The sequence below is a fragment of the Balearica regulorum genome, chromosome 5 (assembly GCF_011004875.1).
Source record: "Balearica regulorum gibbericeps isolate bBalReg1 chromosome 5, bBalReg1.pri, whole genome shotgun sequence".
Taxonomy (NCBI): domain Eukaryota; kingdom Metazoa; phylum Chordata; class Aves; order Gruiformes; family Gruidae; genus Balearica; species Balearica regulorum.
Window position 1 is genome coordinate 10,450,607 of NC_046188.1, and position 23,331 is coordinate 10,473,937.

Below are 23,331 nucleotides of genomic sequence, written 5' to 3' on the forward strand. Positions count from 1 at the left end.
GTCCCATGCCCGTCTCCTGGGGAGCACACATATGGATTTCATGCCACCTCCCCATCTTCCCTCACAGTCCTAAGAGGAGTTCCAGTTTTACCTTAACCCTTTGACTTGTTTTGAAGTTACTGAAACCAGGTTGCTATCATCCTGGAAGGGTTCACCGTCCTGCTCTTGCTCTTGAGATTGCTCAGCTCTTTTCAGCTCAGGCTTTGCTTTCTTGTTGCGATACACCATGACTTGCAGTGACAGAACCGTCCCTTTAAAAAAGGCTCCTGTTTTGAAGGAGCAAGTTGGTACATGCTGGGAGGACGTGTCAGTCTACAGCCAAAAAAAGGAATGCCACTGCTTTGCCAAAGAGCTTCAACATGAACACTAAAAAGATCATAAACATCAAAACATGCGAACAGCAGTTTCAATAACCCCCTTGCCCCGTGCAGATACCAATGCAAACCTTTCCACCAAAGATTCACCTGCACAAAACTTTAAAACCTTTCTTTTTTATTACCTAAACAGCAGGGCTGAGATGGGGGAGAGGGAAGGGAAGCAGCGGTGAAACTTACCCTCTGAGCTGGGCTACCCGAGCGGTTTGCACAAAGAGCCCCTGAGCTAAACACTCCTGCAGCCACCTCCGCTTCCCAGACCGGCAGTGTGTCCAATGCAATTGGCCTTTGACATCTTAGGAGCATGAGAATAGCCACTGAAATCACTTCTTTCTGTCTTCGACTGCAATTTTTTGACTCATTCTCAATCAAGTTGCTGCCCACTCTCCTCTTGAGAGAAGGCTGCATAATGTGTTTCTGTTTATCCTCTGCCTGGTTAAAGTCCTTGGGCTGTTTGGAAGAAGGTGGTTGGGGCAGAGAGGTATGGTCCTCTTTTAAAAAAAAAAAATTAAAAAGAAAGCACCATTTTTTTTCTTTTTGGTGGGTTGCAATGGCAGGAGAATTTGAGCCAAGGTCTTGCAGGCATCTCTTTCACCTTCTCTGCAGTGTTTTCTTTCTCTCTCTTTTTTTTTTTTCTCATTCTTCAGCTCTTAGAATTTCTGATGTCAATCTTATCACACCAAATAAACCCAAGCACACATCAGGTGCTACTTGACAAGAATCTAAGGCCTAAAAAGTTGGGTGTGCTGGTTTTGCCTAGGAAGAAAACATAGCTGAAGCTCATGAACTTGCATCCACTTGTTCTCCTCTCAGACACCCAGAGCACCATTCCACGTTCATTGTATGATCTCCATTAGAAGGATTCCCTTCAGAGGTGCATACTATGGTGGGACAACAGAAGGATAAAGGGGCTTTGCCTCCCATACATTCATAAACAGTCCATATTACCATTATAGAAGGTCTTGAACACCCAGGCATAAAAGCATAACCTCTGGCTGAATACAAGCACTATCATAAATCTTGTAAGCTCAGCTCCTGGGGTTTATGGACTGAATCAAACCCAGAGGATTAAACTACTGATTTGATAATTAGCCTGGGATTCAATGATGCTATTTATTATGTTAGGCAAATAAACTATTCACTGTTTAAATGAGTTTTCATGTTCTTTTTCATACCTGGGAGTCAAGTAAAACATTAAGAAACAGCTCTTGCCCATGGAGGTAAAAAATGCATGAAGGGAAACAAGAAAGCCATTTGCTGCATTTTACTAATAATCATTTCGGGTGTATAAATATAGCAGCTCGCCAAGCCTTTGTCCACCAGAGCAGTGTTTGTGCAATAGCTCAGCTTTATTTTAACTTTTGCAGAACAGCTCTTAGGAGACTTGAGGAGAAAGATGGTTTGGTATTTAAAGCCTTGACTGGAGACTCAGGAGACTTTATTCAGAGCTTGCTGCTGCCTGCACAGATCAATGTATTTCTCTTTCTACTTCTGCTCCCCACATCAGCAGTTTATAAGCTCTTTAGGGGAAAACATTCAGAAACTTGTTTGCTGTTCAGGATGATGGAGCATGAGTTTGGTGGGACCTTGTGCTGGTTTTGGCTGGGATGGAGTTAATTTTTTTCATAGTAGCTGCTATGGGGCTGTGGTTTGAATTTGTGCTGAAAACAGTGTTGATAACAGACACAGGGATGTTTTAGTTACTGCTGAGCAGTACTTACACAGAGCCAAGGCCTTTTCTGCTCCTCACCCCACCCCAGCAGCGAGTAGGCTGGGGGTGCACAAGGAGTTGGGAAGGGACACAGCCTGGACATCTGACCCCAATGACCAAAGGGATATTCCATATCGTATGGCGTCTGCTCAGCATATAGAGCTGGGGGAAGAAGGAGGAAGGGGGGATGTTGGGAGTGATGGTGTTTGTCTTCCCAAGTCACTGTTCCACGTGATGGAGCCCTGCTTTCCTGGAGATGGCTGAACACCTGCCTGCCGATGGGAAATGGGGAATGAATTCCTGGTTTTGCTTTGCTTGCATGCACAGCTTTTGTTTTACCTATTAACTTGTCTTTATCTCAACTCACGAGTTTTCTCACTTTTACTCTTCTGATTCTCTTCCCCATCCTGCTGGGGGGGCAGTGAGCGAGTGGCTGCGTGGGGCTTAGCTGCCGGCTGGGGTTAAACCATGACAGAACTCAAGGTGCTAGTATGACTGCCCACTAATGTGAAAAAAACCAAAGAAGAAAGGAGAACAAGTGGGTGCTGGACAGTGCACAACAGGGGTGTTTTTCTTGCTCTTCGAGGTGGATGTTCACATGTTCCCTGCATGTGGCTGGAGTAGACTGGGAGCTTCCCTGCCATGTGCTGGTTATCAGTGCTCTGAGATGTCTGTCAGGCCAGAGGACATTGCTACTGCCTCATAAACCAAGTCCAGCATTTCTGAGCAATGTGTCTTATCTGAAGAAAGAAGATAACAAGTCGGGATCGAAATTCCTCCAGGACTTTGACATCTTGCTTCATGCTGGTGTAGTAGACACTCACAGCAAGTATCAGCACTGCACAAAATGAGACCCACAGGAGCACAGGCAATCCAGATGATGACCTGTCATCTACTGAATGGTGATGAGGAGAAAAAAGAAAGCAGCATTATTTTAGTGTCATCTTAAACACTTCCCAAATTTGACCCCCTGCTGATGCCTTTGTCCCACTTTTCTGGGAACAGCAGGGTATACAGGGCTCTGGTTGTGAGTACTTCCGTAGGCATCAGTTAAGTGATAGTGAGTCACACCTCCTGATGGAGGGTGGTGAGTATAAAAGATCTCATCTAATGGAGCATTTAAAGACTTTAATTATATACAATATGAACAGGATTACCATAGCTAATACATGATCTCAAGTTTCCCTCCAGCAATTATTTTTTATACCTTTACGCTAAATGTTAAGTTAAAAACTAGGAGAATATTAAGCTACCTCGTCTAATTATTTAATGCTCACAAACGTTCCATAAAATAGAAGATCTAGATTTCAGTCCTTTTCCCTGGTAACTCAGATTGTTTGGGCTCCTGCTAATTACAGTGAGAACCGAAACGTGGCTCCATTAACCGAGAGGCATATTTAGAAAGCTCTGGCATGTTTAACCTCTCTCTAAGTGCTAGGTGTGCTAATTACAGTGGAACATCCTCTACACTTGCTCTTAAGCAGGAGGACACTGTAAACATTTTTCTTGCCTTTAAAATATAGTTCAAGTATGTTTAAAGTGCCATAGGTCAGACACAGTACCCATGGAAATCAATGGTCTACATTTAGCTTGGCGACGTCCGTGCCCCAGCCCTTGCATGTGTGTATCCATCCGTGGGCCTCGGGGATCCAGTTTGATTCAGATCTGGCTGCTCTGTTTGACTGCATGGCCATTGCACAATTGGTATTATTTTATAAAGCACTTCGAGTATTAAACATGCAGTATAAAGCCAAATTCATGCCTGAATAAAAGCCTGTAGTGTGCAGCTATTTTCCTGCCATATGCACATAATCAATAAGGAGATAAAAATGTGGTGTGTATTATTATGGGTAAAGGGCCAACATTAGCTGTAACATATTTAAATTAGCTTCTACTACAAGCCCTGGAATACACACCAGTCAATTAAACTGTCATACAGATGTACAGAGAGGAAGGTAAAAGTCGTAAAACCAAGCAAGAAACACATAATAATGTATCAAAAAGTGTATGGGGAAAAGGTAAAATGTTAATAGGCAGTCATTTTATAGCTAACCAGAAACGAAATCAATGTCCCATAATAGATCTGAGTGAATTATTTGCAGAAAATAATTTATTCATTTGAATTTAGCCCTTCATTCTGTTTGCAAATTATCCATGAGCAGACTTCAATTTTTATAAATTTGTTTATTTGACATTATTCTATGAATGGTTTATATGAAGGTATTTAGCCAGGGAATTACTCACCACTTTCTGCTTTTGCAGAGATTTGTGATTTGGAAGTTGGTATTTCCCTTGTGTGATCTCTCACACCACGTGATACAGTTCTCAACTGGGTGACCACCTGCGTGGGTGAAGCATGGGGCCTGGCTGATGAGCATACCTGGTGACAGTGAAACTTCTGCAAAAGCTAAGCAGCTTTTTACATCAGCCCTTTTCTATGAAGTGCTTATAACCTTTAGCAAAAGTTACTTTCCATGTGAAATTTCTGGGTGATTTCAAATGCAAACTTGGGTTTTCCTTATATCCTCTTAATTAGGAAGTATGTTCAATCCAGGAACAGAAAAAAAATAATGTGGAAGAATAATCCCACCCAGAAAACAGCGATGAGCTATGCTCACAACAGCTTCAGTATATCACTACAATTATGTGCTTAAATGTAAGTTTGCTCTCTTCTAGCTTACAAATAGAAAGTTAATGCTTAAATTGGTTAGTTAAGTTGCTTGTTGGAACAGCACACTCAGCCCTAGCCATGTGCCCAGACTAAGAAAAAGGCAGCTTGTGTGAGAAAAGCACTGGACTGGGATACAGGAGACTTTGGTTCAGTTCCTGCCTTGGACACACATTTCGACTGTCACCTGAGTGATACTTGGTTTTTGCTTTTCCACCTGGCTCTTTCCTGCCTATACTCCCTTGTTCCTAGCCCAATAACTGCCTTAGCTGATGCTGCCGTTGGCATGAGCATACAACCAACCCCTCTTCCTGGGCAACAGCAACAGCCAGGGGATGTGGGGACATTTGGTTGGGAGGCCTTTTGGCTCTGTGCGCATGTGTATACATACACATATACATGTACCCCTCTCCCCTTACTGCATTGCACGCAGCAGGGGCTGGATGTTGGCCAGGGCCTCTAGAAATGATCACCATCATAAGAACATCCAGGTATACACATTTGCTTGAGGATCTGTGAGGCTGGCTGGCCTTGGACATCCTTGCAAACAAAAAAGAAAAAAACATTATTTTTGTTATTTCTACCCTGCTGCCAGCATATAAATGAATTGTCTCTTCCCCACACATGAAAGTCAGCGGGGAGAACTATTGTTTCGCTTGGGGTGCTTTCCCTGCATATCTTAGTGAAAAACCTGTACCTATTCCAGTGCCATAAAATATATTAATTATATTTAAATTAAAAATGGCTTCAGGGATTTCATTTTTGTTTCCGCTATTTGTCTTACTAGATGTCTTGTTTAAAATACTGCACCAGACCTCATCAACACCTTGTGCTTCGTATGCTGAGAAGAAAAAGCAACAACCATTAACAGTACGAAATGCTTTGTATGTGGAGCATATATTTGCACAGTGCATCCCAGCAGCCACAAAGCAAACTCAGGTTAGTGCCGTGGATGGCTCACAGTTATAATGTGAAACTTCAACTTACCCACTACGTAGTCACAGCAGGAAATGGCTAGAAAACAGAATGAAAATGTTGTTACACGCCTGGAAAGGCCTCTTTGCAGCAAATGAATAAGAAAGCAAGCACCAAGTGGTGTCTCTGAAAAATGCCTGTCACCTTATAGATTCTGGGCCACCTCTTACACCGCTTTTGGATGTACAGATTTATGTCAGATGAGGATCTACACACTCCATGCAACATGCAGATGTAGGTGCACTTCAGGAAAGTGAGAAAAAAATTATTGTGTGGAGGGGTTGAGAGACAGAGATTGCTGCTCTTGCAGGGAGGTCAGGAGTCAGCTCTTGCAAAAAACCCCTCCCTATTCCACATCATTTCTAGAAAGGAAAGGAGATAGACCAGCAGGCTGAGAGAAGAATGAAAGTTAAGAAAGCAAAGCCCACTGTCAGATGCAACTTTCATGCAACAACATCCTGGAACTGCCTCTACTTGGCAGCTGGGGCTGAGACACAATCCAGGATGAAAAGTCCAGAGAACAGAGAAATTTCAGTGGTGCCAGCAACCTTCATTTTCCCAGCTTCTGTGTTAATAATGTGTGGACAAACAGCAAATAATCTAAATCATAGGCTGTTTGCAACAAAGAATATGGTTTGGGACGTTTCTCATGTCTTCGTGGAAAAAAAAATCAGTCCTCTCTGTCCTTGCGGCTCCCTGGAGCTCAAGCATGGCTGTGCTGAGTTCAGAGCCAGTAGGAGATGGACCTGGTCCCCCTGAGCTGGACTGACTGCAGGATTACCAGTGCTGATGTGGGGGCACAGACTCTGTCAGGGAGATGAAGGAGGTATTAGCTCTCATCAAAATCCTGCTCTTGAGTAGTCAGATGAGCTTTGAAGAATTTAGGGCTGACTCACTGAGTCTTCCCTGGGTATGCCCAGGCCATGTCAACAACCTTATCAAGAAACAGGTTTTCCCTCCTGCATTAGGAGGCAACACAAACAACACATTGTAAAACCAATGACAGGTCTGTTTACAGACACATCAGCAGATGCCAACCCTTGTTTTCAGAAGCTGAGTAGCAGTCCAAACAGGTGGCTGACATAGAAATTTTACCATTCTGTCACCTAATTTTTTGCTGACTGATGTATCAAAACCATACAATTTTAGTTCCTTACCAATAAATAAAATTTTTGCTAATTGGGTCAGTTTGTGGCAGTCAGAATGAAAAAACAGTTCTTATTTGGTTCTGAACTGTATATAGCACGTGCAGCAGTGCACACTGGATCCTTATGTTAGACCTATGCTTAAGGTCACTCCCAGTTGACTGACCTGCAAACTGTTATTTTGGGTCATGAATGAAAGACCAGAGGTTACGTTAGCTGTATCATTCCTTGGGTGCCCTCGCTGGCCGAAATGGTTACATCCTGGCTGCTTTTAACCCCAGTGGGCCAGCTAGGCTCAGGTCTTTACTGTTGTATCCCATGGCATGCATGCTGCTCAGAAACATGAAAGGACTGGCTCCCTCCCAGCCGTTACATCCTAGCTACCCAGAATGACATAAGCATGTTAAATTTGATCTATTTGAGATTGTTTTCTATGAATGGAAGCATTATTCTGTGGTAGACCTGGGGCTCAGTCAAATCTGTGGTGTACAATAGTCCCTGTGGGGTCTGACTCAGGAGTTCATCAGAGAACAGCCCTGAGGCTGCTCTAACTTGACCCAGGAGCCTGTCTCCTCCCAGGGCAGGCAGGCAAAGCGACCACATGCAATTCTGCAGAGAACAGGATAAAAAATCTCTGTTGTCTGCTCTGTGCTGAGTTCAAAATCAGAAATGACATTATCGGAAGGGGAAGCTGATGTGGACAGACAGGGTAAATGTTAAAAAGCTAGAAAGGTCATGCCAAAAGGCTTACTAGCTTTAGCATACCGTGTTCAATGACTTCTTCTGGCTCACGAAATCGAACCCTTCTCTCTGCTTTCCGCTTTTCCCCCACAGCTTGGTCCACTGGTGGCCTTTTCCTCAGTATTGAAGGAGGATAGCTACTGTCATCTGTCTAAAGAGTTGATCGAAACACAAAACACATGGCCAGTCAAATTGGAGTAATGCATCTGGGTGAAGCTTTGAACTTTTGTGGCTATGTTACCATGTCCCTCGAAGGACATGATATGAAACACATCTATTTTGACATTTATAGTCAGACCACTGTAATATTTATAGCAAGACAATATGGATATTCCTTCATTGTCATAGATCTTCAGTACTCTAAAGCTGTCTTCTCAGGAAAAAGGTTGGTTAAAGTAACGGACAGCAAAGTATTCAGAAAGGATTTCTCTAAATTGGAGTGAACAGTTGCTGAATGTGGCTGTTCAACAGCCCTGGGGTAGACGGACATAAATGTGATATGAAATATATGAACCATATCATTGGGAACACCTTTGAAATGTTCTTCTGAGCTAAACAGCTCTGTTCTGAATGCAGTATTACCATTTCAACAACTGAGACTATGCAGCAATCTTGGGTTTGGACACTATCCTGACGGGTACGAGACAGTAATTTGTTTGCACTTTGATATCACAATTATGTCATTGCTCTGGTTTTGGTTTGGAAGCCACGCTCAGTCTTTGATAATGGAATCAGATTGCTGTGGATTCTGCCAAATGACAAGAAACAAAGCTGCAATGATAGTAATAAGAAGTCCCTCTTCTGCATAGGAATGCTTCCACAGTCAACTCCCCAAAGAGAATCCAAAGCACCTCAGTTCAGAGACACCCACTGTCCTCTGGAAGTGGAGACCAGATGGCAAATTTTCTACTTTTCAAAGACCTAAGTGGGTGGCAGAGATTCTCCACATTGTAATTTTATTTTAAGATCGAATTCATCTTCTCTATCCCTTTCTTCCCCTTCCTTCTGTTCCCCTGTCACCCACTTATTATTTCTTAGATGGTTTGTCACCAGTCACTGTCCCTGCTCCTTTTTTTCCCGCTTGTGTGTCATTTCCCCACTCAGTGATTGCACACTCCTTTCTCCATGTTTTTCTCCCTGCTTTAATCTTTCTACTCCTCAATGCCTGCTACTTTTTCCCATTTCTAGACTCAAATACCCTTGCCGTATACCTTTTCTCTTTGGATGCTTTCCGCACACTCACCATTTCACACACCCACTTGGGGTGCAGAAGCAGGATTAAGTCCCATTAACTGCAGTCTAGGGGTGTCAGACCCCAGAGTACAGAGGATAAGTAGGTTTCCCTATGTAGCACACTGGATAATCTCAGAAAGGCACATAACATAGCCAGCAGGAACTGCCATGGAGGGAGGAATGTCTTCAGCTTTGATACCTTCTCCTGAGGGATTTATAAACCAGATTTTGTCTTAGCATATCACTGATAAGGATGATTTCTCTGAGCTTGGGGTTATACAAGCATCCATACCACCTCTGTCTCATAACCAGGGACAGTGCATGTTGGAGCTCTGTGGTTTTTATTCAGCAGCTCAGAAGCTGGAAGACCCAACCATGGTATTGGAAACCTGGATTCAACTTCTTTCTAGGTCCAAAGGAATATGAAGCCACATCTTTTATAAGCACGCCCTCATCACCAAAGCTATGGTGCTCACGTGGGAGCAGGGAATCTCAGTCTCTGCCACTGAAGCTGTCTTGTGTGGCCTGGCATAATTAAATATTCATTGAGCTAAAGAAAGAAAGAACGAAAGAATGACTTTACAGCCTGGTGTTTGGGTACTCCCTTGGGGGTGGGAGAAGTCTGCTCCTATCCTTGCTCCAATTAATACTTAATATGAAATACTTAAATATTCATTGGAGCAGTCACTGGGAACAGGGTCTCTCATCTACTAGGTGAGTACCCTAATCACTCTGCTATAGACACACACACACACATTTTCTGGCATAATAAATATTTAATTACTCTGTGTAAAATGAAACAGGTTCAGGGAGACACAGCAGAAGATGGCCAGCTCAGACTAGCAGTGGTTATAGCCTTATCTGGAAGGGCTCTTACTGTGGCACAGCCAAGGAAACTGAACCTTGTATTTGAAGAGATTTATAGCTCCAAGTGTGGCTCTTGTCCATATGAGCTTTTCCAAACACCTAACAGTTACATCAGAAAAGAAAAACATTAAACAATTAGCTGGCTGGGTAGCACCTAGCCAGGGAAGACCTTAAAAAGGAAGTGGCATTTACAATATTTACTAGGCTTTAACAACCTATGGAAATCAAAGCTACAGTGTCAGAAAAAACTATGCATTTTCCCCTCAGATAGAAACCCAGTGTTAACGTTCCAAGAGCTGGAAAGCTACCAAAGTGCTAGTCAGGAGATTATATGCCCTTAAAAACAACCCATTTGTGAAAAGCTCTGGGCATTGGACACAAGGACTCTGTCGCCCATCGAGAGATTACTTACCGGCAGCTCCTCCGCACTAGGATCAGAAGGTGGGGCTGGACATATTTGGGACATGTACTCAGGATGCCAACATGAAGCCTCCCACATGAAGCTTCGGTTGGAAAGTCACTTCCTCAAGAAAGTGAGAAGGACCAGGGGACAGCGTCTGGAGATCCCTCTGCAGCAAGGACCGAGCAGGCAGTGCCACCGAGCAGATGGGAGCAGCGGCGAATGACAGAGGAGTGGAAAGAAGAGTTTCCGCCCTTCATACCAGCGTTGGCTTGGGAAGGATGACGTTAGTTGAAATGTACTTGGTAGCCAAAAATAGCACATGGTGATAATACTGATTGTGCAGCTGGAAAGCAGGGCTTTCCTGGCAACTGGAAAGGGGCTGAATGGAGCAAATCACAGATAAACACCTACATATTTATATACGTAAATGTGAAGTTGAGGCTGGTCTTTTTATAATGATTGCTGCATTTCCATGATCATGTTGATCTACTTTCTAGAAGCCATTCCCAATTTCAAAAATCTTATAAGTGGGATTGCTTTTAGTCCTTCTCCCATTCAAAATATGTGGGTAAAGCCATCAGGAAATTATATAGATGTAGTGGGATCACATATATCTCCCTCCAGTACAGTTATGGCTTCACTTTATACGTTTTACAAATTAGATCCATTATTATAGTAATAAAGTGGAATTTTAACATTAGACATTTCCACAGATATTGTAATAAGATTATTGATAGAAAGAAAGGTGATTTACTGTTCAAGAGGCTTTAACAGCTCCTTGTCAAATGCTGAAGGCTGGTCATCATCAAATATATAATTTCCCGTCAGAAATACCTGCCATGACTGCTGAAATATGGTGGTTTACTGTCTCTACAAGCACAAGCTTGAGCTTTTTCTGTTGTTCTTTCCCCGGAGCTATTTATTTGCTGTGACATGTCTAAAGTACTCCAGTTTTGTGTTATTTTCCAGGTGGTTGGATGGATTCTCCCATGGAGTGCTCAGACTGGGACCCCCGTTTTGCACCTGCCCTGTGGAGCGAGGGTTGCAAGATGCTTACGTTGGCACTAGGAACCAGAGGGCACAGCAGCTCCATGGGTTTCACTATTTTAATCTTCCCTTCAGGGATTTGGGGAGTGGGTGAGTAGATGGGAAGGGTCGGGATCCTCCCCCAGAGAAAACTGGGCCAGCACAGCAGGGAAGGCATCGGCAGCTGATGTGGGGTCAGCAGGCCCCTCGAGCCTTGCTGCCCTCCTGCAGCTCAGCCTCTGCACAGGTCTGCAGGGCTTGCAAGGGCTGCTCTCCTCAAGCCCTTCCCTTTTCAGCCGTGGAAGCAGTGTCAAGAACACATTTTTCTGGACTAGGGCTCTTTACTGAATGCACTGTATCTAAAAGCCACCTGGAGAGAGTCACCTTACCTTCTCTTTCTTGTACATTGGGGTGATGGAGGGTTTTTCCTCATGCTGCAACCAGCTCACAGCTGCAGGGCTTGTGAAACGCTCTCAAAATCCCTTCTCTGGTGTGTCCTGCAAGTGTTTCACAGCAGTTATTTTGGGACATCTAAGCTGAACTTTTGGTGGGGAAAAGTCATTCTTCAAAACTTTGCTCATAGTAGATTCTAGACAGAAAGGTGGCAAAGCCTCCCAGGCTGTGGTCCCCAGCTTCTCCTCTATTTCCTCCTTGCTCCCATTGTGATAATCACTTGTACTAACTAATATAACAAGGAATTTACTTGCCTACTTTGACCAGAAAAACTGGTGGAGGTGGGAAGAGGGAAGTCAAACTCTAGCCTTAATCTAGCTTTCACTTTATCTATGTGAATTGCCTCGTTTATTTTTACTAGTGTCATCCAGCAAGGCACATAAGAAGGTCTTCTGCAGCCTCTTATTCCTGCAGAGAGCAGCAGTGAGCTCGTGAGCTTTTAGACCTGAATGAAAAACCCCCTTCCTGTCTTTTTCACTGAATCTGATTTTATTGAAAGAAAGGTCTCACATTTTTTTCTAAACAATTGATCAGAAACTTTTTGGTATTTTCTTTTAAAATCTTGAAGAAAAGTCGAGGTGGGGTGTTGTTTTAAAAAAAATGGACATGTGGACACAACATTTATCATTTTTGATGCCAGAAACCATTCCTTTTCAGTTCTAGATTCCCCTTAAATGTAAACATTTTTTCTGTGCATTTGATTGAAAAATAATTAGGCAGCTTATAAATGTTTTCATGAAAGATTGCTAGCCAAATGCTAGGAATGATCATTTCATAGTGCCATTCTCACTTTTATTGCACAATGTGTTAATTATATTGATAGTAATGGTTGTAAATGCTTGAATAATTAGTAGTTACCTGGGCACTCAAGTTCCAGAGGATAAAGATGTCAGGAGTTCAAATCTCATAACAGGGAGAGATCCATTCCTACTAAGTGCTTTTGATTGCAGTTTAACAACCTAAAATTGGATATACATTAGGAATAAAACACAGTTTAATGCATGAAGTGAAGGATTCCAGGAAAATAACTTCACTAGCCTCTGAAATTGCTGGCAATAAATAATAGTTACAGTAGTAGGATAATTCCTGCTTAGGAAGCTTGAAGAATTTCCTTTAACATTGCCCTTCTTTTTAAAGTAATTTTTCTTCTAAGCTTTGATCTTATTTCATGCAACATATGTCAGAAGCAAAGCTGGACAAAGAATTCATAAATGAATTATTTAGCTGATGAGTGTCACCTCTATTTCTTTCAGCTAATTGTTCACAAATAGATAGTGACTTTTGTGAACGTATTCATTATTCAGATTTATTCAGTGGATAATTGCTGGGAGTAATTCTTTGTCTGTAGATTGCTTGGAAGCATTTCACTGTGAACATTTAATAGTAAAAATCTATCCAGGCTTTCAATACAAGACAAACTAAAAATATCTGTAACTACTGATGGAGTCCTTAAGCATGAACAATATACTGCAGTCTTAATGAGCAACGCCAGTGTTTTTGGGAAGAACTCCACTACTTCCCATAGCACATAGGAGGGAAAGCAAAGACATCTCAACTATCTGTGTAGTGCCGACTTTGAATGGCTCACATTGTATATGCAAATAAGTTTTTACAAGAAAAGGGTTGCTTAAGTGTTTGCTCAGCAGAAAAACAAAACAAGCCCGAACAAAACATGATTGACTTCCCAGTGAATAAATATGAACAGTCCACACAAAGGAACTAACTGCACAGCCAGTATTTTCCTGCAATACCCCAATGGAAGATGTCTAGGAAATAAACATAACATGATAAAACAATTTTACGCTCAGAGGATAGCAATGTAACCATATGAACTCTTTTTCCATTTCCTTCTGCGGGAATAAATATTTTAGACAAGCAAAGTACTTTGTAAATGATGCCTTTGTGGGGATTCATCTGGCCTGGTTCAATTATTTTGAAACCTAGCAATTTTCTCATATCATTGAATCTGGTTTTATTGCAAATAGGGTCATAGAAATAGTCACTCATTGCGATAATGGACTTAGTTTATCTTAACTATTAACACTTCCAGTAGGTTTACACACACGTATATATTCAATATTTATGGATATGCACAGTGCATATATATTAATAATGAAGTAACTTTATCTCCAATAATCTGAAAACAAAATCACGTAATACCATACAGTGCAGGGTGCAGTGGTAACTGGAAGCAGCATATCAGGATAACAGAACAGAAAAGGAATAAATAAATTAGAAGGGAGTCTTCCATATCTTCTTCAACTTCCAGAGTGTCAATTGAGCCTTTGTTCAATATTCCACCTTTTGTGGTTCTGTGTGCTCTTGATTAATAATTTAGAGATGCACCTTTTGGCAGCAAGGTAAGTTTTGTGTTTGCCAAGAGTGATTTTCCACCAGTCAGGGAATACATCAGGAAATAAAAAGGCAAATTGCCCCACAGAGCATAACTAGATGTGTGCCTTCTTCCTTTTTCTGCCTCTGGAGAAACAGATTTACTGCTGAAACCTATGGGACACCTATGAGGTGTTGTACAGCACTGTTTCTGATCCTCAGACCTTCCAGGGAGGAAAGCACTGTGTAAATCCCAACTTCATGACAAAAATTAGCCCTTTGGATTGTGTGTTTCCATGTGTATTCCATGACCAGAGGTGTCATGGTTAATCTCTCTTCTGATGGTCTCTCCAAGATGGGGTATTGTCATGGTTTAACCCAACAGGCAGCTAAAACAACCACACAGCCATTCGCTCACTCACCCCACCCAGTGGGATGGGGGAGAGAATTGAAAAGAAAAAGGTAAAACTCGTGGGTTGAGATAAAGACAGTTTAATAGGACAGAAAAAAAAAAAAATACAAAACAAGTGATGCACAGCACAGTTGCTCACCACCCAGAACCAATACTCAGCTCATTCCTGAGCTGCCCACATCCCGACCAACTTCCCCAGTTATATACGGAGCATGACATCATATGGTATGGAATATCCCTTTGGCCAGTTTGGACCATCTGTCCTGGCTGTGCCCCCTCCCAGTTTCTTGTCCCCCGCTTCTCGTTGGCAGGCCAGTATGAGAAGCTGGAAAATCCATGACTGCTTGGCAACAACTAAAATATTAGTATGTGATCAACATTATTGTCATCCCAAGTCCAAGACACAGCACCATACCAGCTGCTAGTAAGAAAATTAACTCTATCCCTGCTGAAACCAGGACAGGTGCTTTTGTAGAGTTGGGAGAAAAAAAATAATAATCAGCAACATAGCATAATGGAGACAGAGCAATGAATGGGCAGATGGTCTGATAACACTTGGTGTGGGTAGCCAGGTGAAATCAAGCAGTTTTCCTTTCTGTGTATTTTTTCCTTGCTGTATATTTGTTAATTCCTGTGATGCCCAGAGACCTGTATACCCAGGTGTGTTTGCCCCCAAGGAAGAGCAGTGTGTTCAGCGCAAAACACAACATCAACAGTCCCTGTGGTGCTCCATGAAAGTCCCACAAGGTTATCCTTCCAGTGAGACCTTCTCTTCGCCCTGTACATATTACTACCCTGTGCTGAAAGTTTTCAGGATCACATAGATCTGTAAGTTCCCCTTTGATGTAGGGAGACCTGTGGCCATCCATCCAGGAACTGCAGGTCTGGATTGCTGCTGCTTGCAAAAATCACATGCAGCCGTCTGATCCAGCACAACAGAATTTAATTCTGAAGGCAGAGCCCTAGCTTTATTTGTGGATATAGCAGGTACTACTGAGTGATGCTCATCTTCCTGGAGCCGTGGCACCAGTTTCAAATCCACAATGTGCGGGTGTTTGGACTGGTTTTCAACTGAGTTATTCTCTAAGGCAAAGACATAAACACTGAGCAGAATGTGTAGCAGGGTTTTCCATTGTGGTAAGAACATCCTCACTGCAGGGCAGAGTGATTTCTGCTCTATTGGGACTGGCTAGAAATGGTTTAACTCTGTTGAGGAACCTGGTCTTAATTCACCCCTGGCATGAATCCATTGACTTATAAAAGGCATGGATCCATCTCCAATTCTTAAAATTGCCTCTCTTATTCATGCCTTTTTCCAAGTACATGTTACAAATAACCACAGAGTACTTGTGATTATATATAGTAAACATGGAGAGAATTTCTGGGCTGCTGAAATGAACTTTCTGAATAATTACAGAATGATTCCACATCCATTTCATAATTAGACTCCTGAGATTACATCCAAGCTATTATTTGTGATTCAACATGCATTTTTATTTTGGAAATGTCCCATAAGCCGTTAGGTTTATTCCACCTGAGGTTTTCTAATTCATTCTGTTCATCCTGCCATTGGGATCTAAAATGTAAAGCATGTATTGATTGAATAAGAGTTACCAAGTAACCAAATGCTAATATCTGCTGTTGGCTCACTGTTTCCACATCAGCCAGTCCTGTTGAGGCAGGATATAGGAGATGGACAGGCTGGAGTGAGTGAGGTCACTCTGAGTCAGCTTTTATCACAAGCTCATCGTATTTTAGGAACAAAAAGGAGTGGAATTGGAACCCCTGTTTAAAGCATCCAGGCTACTGTTGATGGCAGGGTTGCCACCAGCCTTGAGATGAATGAGAAGGATGAACCCACTGCCAGCAAGAGAATGGCTGAGCTGGCTTAAAACAGAAAGGGAGGTAAAAAAAAAAAGGCATGAAAAGATATACCCCCAGAAACAGCTAAACCAGAATTATCTTCAGGATTTACATTTTAGCAGTAATCACTTTGTGCTCTCTGTTGTGTTGATTGGGGCTTTCTGTAATGATTCCTCATCTCCCCAGGTGAGTTTCGGCCTGAGGAGAATTCAGGCTAGCAGGACTGCAGGGTATAGCCTATAAAGGGGATTAGCTGTCTTGTCTAAATCCCAGATATCAAAAGGCTCCTGTTGACTCCTGTGAGCCACTGTCTGTCCTTAATGGATTTTAGAAACCTGGTAGCAATTAATGCCAAACTGGTACTGAGCAGGGCAGCAAGTGGGACTTATGGCAATGGGAAGGGAAGAAGCCAAAGGAATCGTAAAGCACCTAGATGCAGGCATCGCTGCATAAGATGATTTGAAGGCACCAATGTAAATGCTCTTGAGCTCCATTTGCAGTGTCACCTTGGAAGGGGATTAGGTTAGATTAATGACATGAAAGAAGAACAGAAAAATTGAGAAAAGAGCAGAGTGAAGTGTGAGAAAAGCCCAAATGAGTAAAATACGCATGAATTGGAAAGAGTTTGGGCAGTGATACTGGATGATGAAGAATATAAAAAGCAAATGGCAAATCCTGCGGTCATTGGCAGCCACTTTACATTAATGCTGTCTATTAATGCCAATATTTGTTCTGGATTTAATTTCTTGTAATTAGTATGTAAGTCTCTCTCCTCCACCTCTCCAAGCCCTGGAGACTGGTGTTTTCAGAGTAAAACAAGTAGGTTTAACAAAGAGTAATTGGTACAATTTCCACAATTGGCCAAGTGCTTCTGGAGCCTATATTCAATTGCACTTCAATTTAAGTTGAGGAGATGAAACAAAGCAAGGGAAAACTTAGGCAGCACATCAAAGAATGGTTGTGGGCATCAGGATATACAGATAAGTCAGATTCAAAGCCAGTTATGTTTTGCACAAGCAAGCTGAAGATTTGAGTTGGTTTTTTGTTCCAAAGCAGAGCATCCTTTGGCATGCCTGCAGGAGTGACAGAGGCACCTGTTCATGCCAGGGCAATTCAGGTCTTACAGCAGGGTAGCTGAGAGCAGGATGGACTTTTACTGGAGAATGTGGAACTGGGGTCCCTGCGAGGTTTGGATCAGATCCTTAAAATGCAGTGCCCCTAGGAGGCAGTTTGTTACTAGCTGCCTTGTAACAGTCACAGTCCTCTCTCTTCTCCCCCCCCCCTTCTTTCTCCTTCATTCTTATCAGAAATTTAGTCCAGGACCAGGAAACCTCTCAGCTTAAATTAATATGTTGGTTGGAATCATCTCTGCCTCAACAAATGTGCTTTTTCTGATGTGGAGCATTTTCATCAGCATATTTTTCATCATCTCAAATGTATGAGCCTTTCAATCAGCCTCCTCAGTGAAACAATGGAAATTACATTGCCTTTTCTTTTAAAGCTAGACAAATGCAAAGGCAAGGAATAAACTTCACAGGAGAGCTGTGGAGATGGTGAATTAATAGCATCTGAAGGGAGGAGAATTTAAACTGAGCTCTTGGTCTATCATATGATTCTGGCTACGTGGCTGTTCCCCGACAGAGGCAAAACTTCTGGGTGCAGAGAGCTGGTTCACTGTCTTGCATTCTCTCTTATGCTTTCTACCTAGTGTTAGTGTTTCCCCCTGTGTATTGGAGAGCTGGAAAAAATTAGATCCCTTTAGGAGCATGCTGGGCGAAAATGCTCTTTCCAGCTCTAAAGTGAAGATGATGGAAAGGTGACACCACCACTCCTCCTTCCCAGAGGAAGACCTCTCCTGCTTCTGTGACTCCCCTGTGGCTGTAGAACTGAAACACTTTTTCCTGACACTCCTGGTTTTGGCAAGCTTTGACATTGCTGCATGGGTAGTGCCAGAGCTGGGAAATAGTGTCAGCTTCTTTGATGGACATATTTGACAGTCCAAATCAAAAAGTTATTAGCAAGGAATGCTATAAGACTTCTTTACAGAAAAGTTGCCTTCTGTTTGACTGACATATTTTCTTTACAAGTCTTTTTTTTTGTGCAACATTTCTAAAATAAAATAAAAGGACACCTGGTGGTTCCCCACTCCACAATCAGGAATGGCACTCCACTGAAGAGTTCTGCATGTGGAACCCAGGCAGAATTTCACCTGTGCTACTCACATCTATGGAACTGATACATCTCCATTAAATGAGCAATACTTATTTCTGTTAGGACATGTTGGGTCAAGCTGCCTTTCTAATTACACCCCTGAAAGAATATTGCAGTAAATGGAAATTTATTAGTGCATGTGTAATGGCATTTGCTCTTTGGGTAAGTGAAGTAATATGAAACACAAAGACTGGGGCAAGGTACTGTTGATCCCAAACCACAGATATCAAGTTTCTTGTCTGACTAGAGCAATAAATTCTATTTCGTTCTGGTTAAATAACATTACTGTGAGGGGCACAAGCTGACTGTAAGGTTGGCACTCTGCACTCTTGAGCTATGGCTCTACTGGCTTCTGCCAAAAGGCCAAGTAATTTCATCTGTCACATTCCCACTGCCTGGTCTGCTATCACAAGCTTATTACAACTGGTGAATTTCCAGCATTTTAGCACTCCCAATGCACTGACACACAGCATAATCTTCTGAATAATATACTCTGCTTGCAGTACATGAGTGAAGAACGTCTCCTTCACACTCCTCTTTAAATGAATTTTCCTCACATCCACCCATCCCTGCACAACGACATCTGGTTCCCGTTTCTAAGCCCAGTGACCAGCCTACTCCTCACCTGCTCCTCCAGCCTGGGTTCCTTTGGGCTGTGCAAGGTGACTTTACCTGGCATTTATCATGGTGGCAGCAAATGCTGGAGACCTGGCTGTAGTCCGCTACCAGAGAGTGATGGGTGATCTGGGTGTTGGGTGCCTCTCCTGTTTCAGATAGGTGGGTATATCGAGAAAGACATGCTTTCTTGAAGCCTGTAAATTTTCCTTGCATGCAAAACATGTCCCTTGGCTAAAGCACGTATAAAAAGCATATCTGAGAGTGGAGGAGAGGATTTCCTCAAACTAACCCATAGGAAGACACTTTATGTTTCTCAAGAGGATCTGGTGTCAACCAGCATCAGTGCTGGAGAAGGAGACTGAGTAAGAAACCAGGCTAATAAAGCCCGGTGGGTTTGCACGGCCATGACACACTATCTGTTCTGTGCTCCCCACTGCTATTTCAGAAAGGACACCTTCAGGTCCTTTGCCTTTACCAAATAGAAGTCAAACACCTGCAAGGCAGCAAAATGGCACCACTTCCTTTTTTCTGGGGATGTGCAACACAAATAAGCAATATAAAGGAGCAAAAAGAAAAGGAATTTGGAGAATTTGGAGGAGGTGGCACTGGCAGTTGTCACCCTTACTTGTCAGTCCGGAGCTGGATTTGGGGGCAGCATGTAATGGCGGAAATGGGTTGGCCCTGGAGAGGAGCAGCGAGCACTCCAGTGTACCAAGCTGTCCTCAGTCCTTTGAGCCACCTGCTTACACAGGAGCCTCTGTACGAAACCAGGGCTGGAGATCTCTTGGGGATGAATTCCCCCAAACCTTGGCTCTGCCCAACCATCCATACAGTAGTAGCTCTGACCCTAGGCATGTGCAACCAAACCCCTCCTATCTGAAATCTTCACTTTATTTGCTCCCCAAAAAGTAAAGTAGCTGATCCAGGATGCATATATAAAACTTTGTAAATTCAGACACTTGTCAAAACTTTTTATTGTGAAACATTCCTGTCTGAATAATGACCCATTCACTCTAGCTGCTTTATATGAGCAAAGTGGAGGTTAATTAATTCCTGGGTTTGGGAATGGCACTAGGAAGGGAACATAAAGCTTTCCTGACTCACACAATGTTAAGCAGGTCAGATTGCTTTTCTGGAGGTAAAGTGGGTTGTTTGGGATCTGAAATGTCTACCTTGTTTTCAACAGTAATGGCAAAATAGGCTCTAGAGGAACAAGTTGCCATATTATTTTTATACCGATTCAATTCTAAAAAGCTTGCTAATAGATTTTATTGCAGCTCCTAATAATGGTTGTTATTGATCATAAATAATATACTCATTTTCATAAGTCTTGTTGAAGACCAGGGCGGTATAAGAGCTACAGATACTGGTAAAGAGGCTGCTCCTGCCCTGGAGACTGTATAAAATGACGGAGCAATGCCAGCTTGCACCAGACCAAAGATCTGGCCCACAGTTTCCAGAGAGGCTGAATACACAACATAAGGGAAAAGAAGGCAAGAAGCCGCAGCGTTTTGACAGAAGCAAGTTAAGCAGTTTTATGATAGAGGCTCCCTCCACACTGGCCTATGCAGGCAAGAACACAAACCCTTTTTTAGACGTACCTGTTGGTCATGATGAAAAATGTAGGCAGCATCTCATGCTGACATGTCTGGCTTGGGAGGCCTGCTCAGAAAAATCCTTCATCAGAGCAGCAGCTGTCTCCTTCCCCCGAGCAAATTCCTTTAAAGCTGTCAAAGATGCTGTAATCAGACTAGGTCATCAAAACCGGTCCTCCTGAGGACTGGAAATAAGATCCAGAGATGAGCATTCAGCTACATGGGCAAGGTCTAAAACACTAAAGTTTCCATTGAAATTAAATGAAGGGACTGTAATTGCTGTGAAAGAAAAGCAAAGCAATCATTGGGAGAGCCCGAAAGCTTTGAAACTACCTCCTGAAATGATGCTGGCTGTGAAGCAGGGATCTATGTACTGCATAACAGAATCTGATAGCAGAGCAAAGCTTTAACCGGGAAACCAACTTAGATAACTACTGGAGCATTTGCCTGCGTGGCTCCTGGTGCTAAGGAAAATTTTAATTGAGATTTCGCCACACAGTTGAGTAGTTTTATTACCAGGTTAAATAAAAAAGGTTAATAAAGTAATAAAAATGGATTCTTTGTCTTCTTGATTTCAAAATATGAAGTGGTGGTCAATATGTTTAATAATTTGTAAATAGAGTGGAACAAAGAACTATAGCCATGGAGACCACGGAGAGGGGATGGCTGTGCATTTGCACCCTGTCTTGTACCTGTGCTTACATCAGCAGTTTTGCAGTTTCCATAAATTGTTTGTCAGTAAGGAAGAGAAAAAGGACCGAGTTCCTCTCTGGTGCAATGTTTACTGCTGTTACTGGAGTTACATCTGGGATAAATTTGGCCTGGATTGGACTAAACCTAATCTTGGATAAAATTAAAGGGTGTCAGTGTATTTGGTTTTAGCTGTATTTACAGTATACTGTTTACAGTGTCTCTGATTTTATGTGATTGATCTCTGCTTGAGGGAATAGTGGTACAGCAAATAGATCAAAATATCTCCTTAATACTTCTCCAGTGCTTTGGCATTACACCAGATACTGGTTCCCAGTTCTTTCCTATTGTTCAAGTTAAAAAAAAGAAAAGATGTCATCACAGTGCATGGTTTGCCTAACTACAGAAAAAATGAGGAATAAACACCCTCTCTCCTAGGCAGGAATAGCTAGGGAAAATCATTGATTGATCTGACACTTGATGTGCTCACGGTCCAGCCAGCTCTTCGGTACCGCTGGGCTTAGAGCTGCCTGGGAGGAGCGGGCAGTGCCCGGACCGCTGCGGTGGGTGCAGGCGAGGGGAGGGGAGCGTGCCAGGCTGCCCAAACTGAAAACAGCAGCTGGTATTTAAGGGGGGGAATCTCTGGGGGGAAAAAAGAAAGAAAATGAAGGTAGTATGCTCCACTGAGCTTCAGAAAAAGATAGCTGGAGGAGAGGTTGCTGAAGCACAGGAGAGAGAGAGGTATGTCGTGGGGGTGTGAGAATCTCCAAAGCAGTTTGGGAGACCTTGGAGCAGCAGGGAATGGGGAAAGCTGGTGCGGGCAAGGAATGGGCAGCAGTTCCAGGAGGCAGATCATTAGGAATAGTGAGGTATCCATTTGCCATTTCTGATTGCTGTGTTTTGTCTCCAAGAGTGTTTCACCCAACTGGCTCTGTGCTGCTTTTCCCATCTGTCAGAAGGGGAAACCAAGGCATCAGGTTGCAAAGTGACTCACTGGCCATTCACCCAAGGCCATTCAGCAAGCCAGCAGCAGAGCGGAGTGCTGGGGTCAACTGATATTGCTCAATATCCCACTTTCCATAAAATCCCCTGCTACCCGAGGCAGCTGACTGCTCTGCCATGCTTCAACCAAAGGCTTCTGCAGGTTGTGAAGCTTATAACTATACAGCGAGAGCACGCCAAGAATAATCAGAGCATAAAAACTGTGGGAAATGCTGCTATAAATCCTGTAACACTGAAGAGCAACCCTGCAAAAGTTTTGCAGCAAGGCAGAGCGGAGTATGGAGCAGGTAGCAGAGAGGAATATTGCAATATATATAAAGCCATGTACTTGCCTGAACCGTCTCGAAGAGCAACACTCACCACCAGCAGTGTGCTCGAGTGAGCTGCAGAGCTTCCTCAGCTGTTTATCCTGGTGAAGGATATTTAACAGCACAGTCAACTGGCTGAAGCTCAGCTGAAAAATCACAGTGCCAAAAGCACAGGAGAGGAGCCAGTGCAATAAACACGAGTCCGCTTTGATTTTTTTTCTGTGTCTAATTATATATATGTTCAGAATTCCTGGGGCTCAATTATAACCTTAAAGTTGCTTTTCCTTCCTCAAAGCCTTTGTCCCTGAGTTAAGCAACCAAGAACAAAACAACAAGTGTCTTTACTCTGCAGCTCATGTGCCACATTATTCCTGTATCAAATCTGGCAGCTTCCAGCCTTCCCAACACTATAATTAGAGCATCTTGCAGCCACCAAAATAGCACTGACCCTTGTCAGAGCGCTGACCTGCCTGCTTTGCTGCTCTCATCTGTCACGCATGACAGCTCCTCACCCACGCAAAGCAAGCGCACAGAGGGGACAGGGGTTTTGCATTTCGGCTGTGCGTGCCTGGCCTGCAGCCTGGGGCTGCGCACCCTGCCCTGTGTTGTGGGAGGCTGGCTGTGCTCCAGTTTGCTGCTAGAATGGGGGGGAGCTGGGTGAAATGGGGAGGTGGAGGAAGAAGGGACTTTAATTTGACATCCCTT

The 23,331-nt window shown here is 43.0% G+C and overlaps 1 protein-coding gene and 1 long non-coding RNA gene across 3 annotated transcripts; both read right to left on the reverse strand.

Moving 5' to 3' along the window:
* Window positions 1-475: 475 nt before the first annotated feature.
* On the reverse strand, window positions 476-10,380 carry C5H14orf180 (chromosome 5 C14orf180 homolog). Of its 2 annotated transcripts, none has more exons than XM_010312764.2 (4): window positions 10,127-10,380; window positions 7,639-7,765; window positions 5,741-5,767; window positions 476-2,980 (listed from the first exon to the last, which is right to left on the reverse strand). In XM_010312764.2, exons 1-4 carry the CDS (start codon window positions 10,211-10,213, stop codon window positions 2,778-2,780), a joined length of 444 nt encoding a protein of 147 aa, XP_010311066.1. In that variant the 5' UTR covers window positions 10,214-10,380; the 3' UTR covers window positions 476-2,777. The 2 variants fall into 2 exon arrangements, with proteins under 2 accessions (XP_010311066.1, XP_075609551.1); XM_075753436.1 differs by having other exon boundaries at window positions 476-2,977; window positions 10,127-10,343.
* Window positions 10,381-11,532: 1,152 nt separating this feature from the next.
* On the reverse strand, window positions 11,533-20,811 carry LOC142601980 (uncharacterized). Its single transcript, XR_012835555.1, has 3 exons — window positions 20,633-20,811; window positions 12,455-12,555; window positions 11,533-11,640 (listed from the first exon to the last, which is right to left on the reverse strand). It is a non-coding gene; the product is annotated as an uncharacterized LOC142601980 (long non-coding RNA).
* Between the last annotated feature and the right edge of the window lie 2,520 nt (window positions 20,812-23,331).

Excerpts from the sequence above, each read along its gene's own strand:
- C5H14orf180 (XM_010312764.2), bottom strand. The coding sequence starts at position 10,213 with ATGTGGGAGGCTTCATGTTGGCATCCTGAGTACATGTCCCAAATATGT. Across the intron at positions 7,766-10,126 it reads CTAGTGCGGAGGAGCTGCCG|ACAGATGACAGTAGCTATCC; the intron begins GTAAGTAATCTC and ends TCAACTCTTTAG. Across the intron at positions 2,981-5,740 it reads CTGCTGTGACTACGTAGTGG|TAGATGACAGGTCATCATCT; the intron begins GTAAGTTGAAGT and ends ATCACCATTCAG.